At 43.0% G+C, this 6,490-nt stretch overlaps 1 protein-coding gene across 1 annotated transcript in view; it reads left to right on the forward strand.

The window, feature by feature from the left end:
- The first annotated feature begins 799 nt into the window (after positions 1 to 799).
- The window catches only part of CFAP36 (cilia and flagella associated protein 36), a 30,663-nt gene continuing 24,972 nt past the window's right edge, over positions 800 to 6,490 (forward strand). The window contains exons 1-2 of the mRNA XM_006159045.3: positions 800 to 1,049; positions 6,196 to 6,260. Of these exons, the coding sequence (XP_006159107.1) occupies positions 935 to 1,049; positions 6,196 to 6,260 (180 nt within the window). The 5' untranslated portion in view covers positions 800 to 934. The remainder of the gene's footprint in view (positions 1,050 to 6,195; positions 6,261 to 6,490) is intronic.

A 6,490-nucleotide genomic window follows, 5' to 3' on the forward strand; every position in this document is an offset into this window, starting at 1 on the left:
TAAGGAAAGCAGTATTATACTTTTGTATGAAAAGATGAAGATACATTAAATGAAAAAAGTTTTGTTAGTGCACATACATGACCTCCATTGTAGATACAGATCAGGTCGTTAGATCAGGACTCCAAACACCTTGACTTCAAATACAATGACTTCTGAAGACTTAATTCCTCAATGGACCTAGATCTAAAAATCGCATTGCAGTTATCTGACATTAAGATCTAGTTACGAAGACATTTATTTAAACGAAAGTTAACTTTGGTTTTGCCATGGAAAAACTCCTCATTCTGATTATCTCCGCTTGGGGCTACACGGTGTAAACGACTGCAGGGCCAGTAAGTCGGATTACAGACCACTTTGCGCAGCTTCGTATTTTCAGACATCCCTTTAATTATAAACGATTCTGGGCCATAGGGTCTGAAAACGGCTGGGACCGAGGGGCCGGGACACAACGGTGAATTGAAACCTTTGGGCCCATACCAGCTGGAGGCCGAGTCGCCGCGTGTCTTCTAGGCGCCATCGCGAAGCCTGAGCTCCCACGCTCTCCTCAGAAGACCGACGCCGAGGTTCCTTCTGGGATCTCCAGCCAATGCCTACACGTCTGCCCTGCCTAGCAACTCCGAGCCAATGGGAGCAGGGCTAGCTTTTGCTCCGCGACTGTTCTTTCTAGCCAATCAGAAATGTTCTTCAATTGCTCTCCCCCAAGAGATGCTCAGGTTCCAGAAAGGCGGGCTTCACTTCCGGGCCGCAGTCGCGGGCGGCTACGCACGTTACCATAACGACCATTTTACGTTAACTGGCTTGTTGCTTTTATCCAAGTGGCTGGGCGACTGTGGCGGCAACGCTTCCCGCATTCGGTGTCCGTTCCCTGAGGCCGAAGGGCCTCAGCAGGCTCCGAGGTCTGGCCTAGAGAACCTCGTTGCCCCTCGAGTGCAGGATGGCCGCGGAAGAAGAGGACGAGGTGGAGTGGGTGGTGGAGAGCATCGCGGGGTTCCTGCGAGGCCCGGACTGGTCCATCCCCATCTTGGACTTTGTAGAGCAGAAATGCGAAGGTAAAAACCAGAGCCCGTACTGACAACCCTTTCTCGTACCTCACCAGTTGTTGGCAGGGAGATGGACACCGCCGACCGCCTCTCATCTCCGGGGTCGCCACCCCTGTCGACCAGGCTTAGAGCTAGTTATGTAGGAGGACTCGCTTTCACCCCGACCTTGCTTTCCCTTCGCAGATCTGAAGATAGGGATCGAGACTCTCCCGCCCAGGGCCCAAGTACGTGTTCGAAACACATTAGACTTTAATCCCATGTTCGATTTTTCATCCCATCCTGCACGTTTCGGCCCTGGGCCGTTTGGGTGGGCTTCTAGGACAACAGCTTCCCCAGTGACTTGGGAAGAGAAGCGTCGGTTTGCCCCCGAGTTCCCGCTGATCCTTATCATTGCCGTTCCCGCCTGTAATGTCAGTTTAGAAATGAAATGATTCACCCCACACCAGCAATTCCCTGCGAAGGAGGGCATGTGATTGCTCCAGTAGGCCCAGGATGATCTGGGCGGCCTGTATTCTGATCTAAAAAGGGGAGAGGATTTGTTTGAATTTGTTAGTCTAACAAATAATACATGGCATATGTAAGAACCCCCTATGAGGGATGGACACCTTCAGGTTCTGATCAGTTCATGGTTGGAGTTCTGCTTTCAGTTCTGGAAACAAATTGGAGCCCATTTAAGGTGTAACCAGAAATCAGGCCCTATGAATGAGTATCTAGCCATTATCGTGGTTGTTTATTTAATCAGGCAAGACTGAGAGTAGTAATATCCATCAGTCATTTGTACGTCTGTTTTATGTTGTAGGGATTAGATTTGTAAGGTTCAGCGGGTGCTGGGGTCAGTATGTACAAGCTACAGGGAAACAAATTTCTGTGAGTGCTTCATAGCAGGATGTACCCAAGGTCCCAAGATGAGCTAGCCTGCCTCAGAAGGTAGTGAGCCCCCCCCACCCCCACTGCACTAGCAGTGTTTAAATGGATCTGACAGCTACTTAAGGGAGATATTTAAAGGGGATTCAATTACTAAAAGTCTGGTTATCCTGGATGATTTTTGAGGCCTTCTTTCAACCCTAAGATTCCATAACTTGTACATTGAATCTTTTCACTACATTCTCTTGCCATAATTCAAGTTAACAGTTATTTTGTTTTTACAGGTAGTTTTCAATAATAACTTTGATTTGTAGTCTTTTTAATTCAAAATGTGGGGCCAGGTTCAGGGGCACATCGGTAAAAATGCTGGACCCCACATGGAAGGTCCCAGGTTGGCAACCTGAAATCTTCCTGTGCATGCTGGGCTTCATGCTGGTGACATTGGCTGGCTGAGGCTGGGAGTGGATTGCAGGGTGAGGACCTTGTTCAGGAATGTTTCTGTCTTGTGGAAGAAATGAATACAGTTAAAATTAATGCTATTGTGAAACTAAGGCATGTAGATTTTTGACTTCATTTAGAAGAAAGAAATTATGTTACCTTTTGATTCCATTTACCACACTGAAACTAAATGCTGAAATGTGTGCTGTTTTCTGTGTCAGATAATTTAGTGTAGTTTTATTCAACTTTGTCACATCAGCATTTCTTTCAACAAATGTTTATTGAGTGTTCTTGGGTCAGAAGATGGGGATGGAAAGATGAATAAAACAAAATCCTGTGTTTAAAAAATTTATAGTTTAGTGGGGGAAGGAAAACAAGTATAAGTAGGCGCATGAAAGAGTTCAGAGGAAGGGATCTAACCAGCCTAGGAGTTGCAAGTGAGTAGAGAATGTGACAGTTGGCCATATCTTGGAGGCTGTTTGGGAGAGAAAGGAGACAGGGAGTCAAGTAAAGAAATGTCTTGAGCAAAGGCATGGGGGTTTAAAGCAGTCTGTTTGGAGATGTTTCAAGTAGTGGCGTATTGCTAGGAATGTGAAGTTTTTGTTTTTTGTTTTTGTTTTTGTTTTTTTTTTCATAGGGTATGTGTGTTTGTTGGAGAAAGATAGAGACAGAGAGAGGGAAAATAAGAAATCATCTCCCAGGAGGGATGGGCATGCCACAATTCCTTCTCCTTTTTCCTCTTGAGATTTTGGGCATGCACACCTGTTTTTTTGTTTTTGTTTGTTTATTTTTTTTAAGAGAGATTTTTGCTACAGGGTGTACGTGCTTGCTGGAGAGACAGACAGACAGGGAGAAATCACCCCCCCAGTGGGGATGTCCACTGCAATCCCTTCTCCTCCATTCTTCTCTTGGGATTTTGGGCCTGCATGCATTATGCCAGGTGTGAGTTTTAAGTCACTAGGTCCAGGACTCAAACTGCGGTTGACTACGTGGGAGTCCAGTGATGTAACCATTATGCCATCTGCCAGTCCCCACCTGGTGTTTTTCAAGCTATGGGGTCTGGGGCTCCAACTGTGGTTGACCATGTAGGAATCCAGCACCTTAACCATGCCACCTGCTGGCCCTGGGTTTGGGATTCTGAGTGGTGGAATATGAGATTTGGGATCTTGTCTAGCCTTCTAAGGATTTTGTATTTAATATTTAAGCAATGAGCAGTCTATGCAGAGTTTTAAATAGAAAATTATAGAATTTTGCATTTTCGAAGGATCATTCTGGTGGAATGAAAGAATGTTTATTGTTCACAATTCATGAATTTGTCCTGTTTCCCTAATTACATTACAGCTTGTTGGGGGAATCTTTTTAATCTAAATTGTTTCACACATTCTCTCGTAAAGACTAATGCTACTGTGAGACTGAGAAATGTGGATTTTGACCTCATTTTTTGGGGGTGGGGTGGGGAGAGGTTTGTTCGCTATAGGGCGCGTGCGCTTGCCAGACAGACAGAGAGACTTAGAGACAGAAAGGGAGAAATCACACTGGGATGGCCACGCCGCAATCCCTTCTCCTCCATTCTCCTCTCGGGATCTTGGGCACACTTGCACACGCGCCCGGCGTGAGTTTTAAGCCACTGGGTCTGGGATGCGAACCGTGGTCGACTACATGGGAGTCCAGTGACATAGCCATTATGCTAACTGCTGGTTCCCGATTTTGACCTCATTTAGAAGAAAGAAAACATTATGTTACTTTTGATTCTATTTACCCCATGTACTCCATTTACATTATTTCAAACATTCAGTAAATATTTGTTTTTGTTTTATTTATTTTAATCTTATTACTGATCTACAGTAACAAAAATATACTAGATTTTTTTTTTCAGTAAAATCTACATCAGCAAACTTCCAATATAATAAAATAATCTGGAGACTATTGTGAAAAAAATTTAATGTTTTGGGTCAGCAGGTGGCATGGTGGTTAAAGTAGTTGGATTCACATGGCCAACTGCTTGGTTCAGTTCTGCACGCCATGGCTTAAAAAACATACCAGGTGCATTCACATGCAAACCCCAAATCCTGAAAGGAGAAACAAGGAAAGGAAGGGATTTCTGGTGTGACCATTCCCCCTGGGGAGTTGCTTTCTCACTTGTCTTTCTCTTTTTAGCAAGTATATGCGCCCTCTGGAAAAAAATAGAAAAATAAAATAATTTAAATGTTTAAAAACAGTTACAGTAATATTCCATTAAAAGCTTATAAGACGGGCCAGCAAGTGGCATGGTTGGTTAAGGCACTGGACTCCCACATGACTGATAATGATTCAAGTCCCATATCTGGCAGCTTGCTTTCTCTCTCTCTCTCTTTGTCTCTCTCTAGCTTAATAATAATAATAAATAATAAAATTAAATAAATTATTCTAAATTGTTGCCAGGTCAGTAGGTAGTATAGTGGCTAAGGTACTGGAGCCCACATGTCTGACCACAGTTTGATTTCTGTACCTGGTGGCTTGCTTTTTCACTTTTTTTCTCTCTCACTGGTCAATTTTTTTTTTTTTTTTGAGAGGTTTTTGCTATAGGGCACGTGCGCTCGCCAGACAGACAGAGAGATAGAGAAACAGAAAGCGAGAAATCACCACCCGGGGGGATGGCCACACCACAATCCCTTCTCCTCCATTCTCCTCTCGGGATCTTGGGCACGCACGCACACGTGCCTGGCGTGAGTTTTAAGCCACCGGTCTGGGACACGAACCGCAGTTGACTACGTGGGAATCCAGCGACTTAGCCATTATGCTAACTGCTGGCCCTTCACTGGTCAAATTTTTAAAAAATTAAAATGAAAATAAAAAAAAATGATTAATTCTGGGAAAAACAAAAACTTCTAAAAAATTTTTGTTAGGCCAAGGGGTGGGATGGTGGTTAAGGTGCTAGATTCCCACATGGCCGACTGTAGAGTACTGGATCTGGTGGCTTGAAAAACATGCTGGGCACATGTGCACACATGCTCAAAATTCTGAGAGGAGAAGTGATTGTGGTGTGGCCATTCCCCTTAGAAGGTAATTTATCTCTCTCTCTCCCTCTCCCTCTCCTTTTCCCTCTCCCTCTCCCTCTCTCTCTCCATCTCTCTCTCTGCGTCTCCTTCAAGAGCACACATCCCATGGCAAAAATACAAGACAAAGAAATAGTTTCCTTAAATTATTGATTTAAAAGTTATATATTGGGAACCAGCAGTTAGTGTAATGGCTATGTCACTGAACTCCCACATAGTCGACCGCGGTTCGCATCCCGGACCCGGTGACTTAAAACTCACGCTGGGTGCGTGTGCGTGCGTGCGTGCCCAAGATCCCGAGAGGAGAATGGAGGAGAAGGGATTGCGGCATGGCCATCCCCCCTGGGGGTGATTTCTTGCTTTCTGTCTCTATGTGTCTCTGTCTGTCTGGCGAGCGCACACGCCCTATAGTGAAAACCTCTCAAAAAAAAAAAAAGTTATATATTAATGTTTGTCTTAAATATTTTCTCAAGTAGGAGAAAAAGATTTATTTACAATTAGTTTTTTTATAGGGAAAAAACAATAATTTAGAGGTGAAAAACTAAGTTGTAAGAATGATAATTTTGTTTATAAGGAATGGAATGGATTTTTTAAAAAGAATTATTTTACTTGACTTTATTTATTTATTATTATTTTCCAATTTGGTCAGAGAGAGGGAAGAAAGCAAGGCAAGTCACTAGGTTCAGGACTTGAACCTGTCAGCCATGTGGGAGTCCAGTGCCTTTAACTACCACACCACCTGCCGGCCCCTAAGGAATGGATTTTTGTTGCATTAATGAGATGATTTATTTTTTACACTATGCAATATTTTCTTTTAGTTTTTGACGATGAAGAAGAAAGCAAATTGACCTATACAGAGATTCATCAGGAATACAAAGAACTAGTGAGTATTTTTTTTTCTGATTTTAAAAATTAATTAGGACATTACTTACAACTTTCATAAATTAAAACAATGGATTTTTAAAATTACTATTCTTTAATTTTATAAAAATACAGTATATCCTAACAATATGAATTATCTGACCATTTTATTCATATGACTTACCTCTTTACCCTAGAATCTTAGGAATGGTTTTAAAACAAGTATTTATGGAACCGCCATCTTCTAGTAAT

This window comes from Tupaia chinensis, unplaced genomic scaffold (genome assembly GCF_000334495.1).
Source record: "Tupaia chinensis unplaced genomic scaffold, TupChi_1.0 Scaffold000622_1, whole genome shotgun sequence".
NCBI lineage: Eukaryota > Metazoa > Chordata > Mammalia > Scandentia > Tupaiidae > Tupaia > Tupaia belangeri.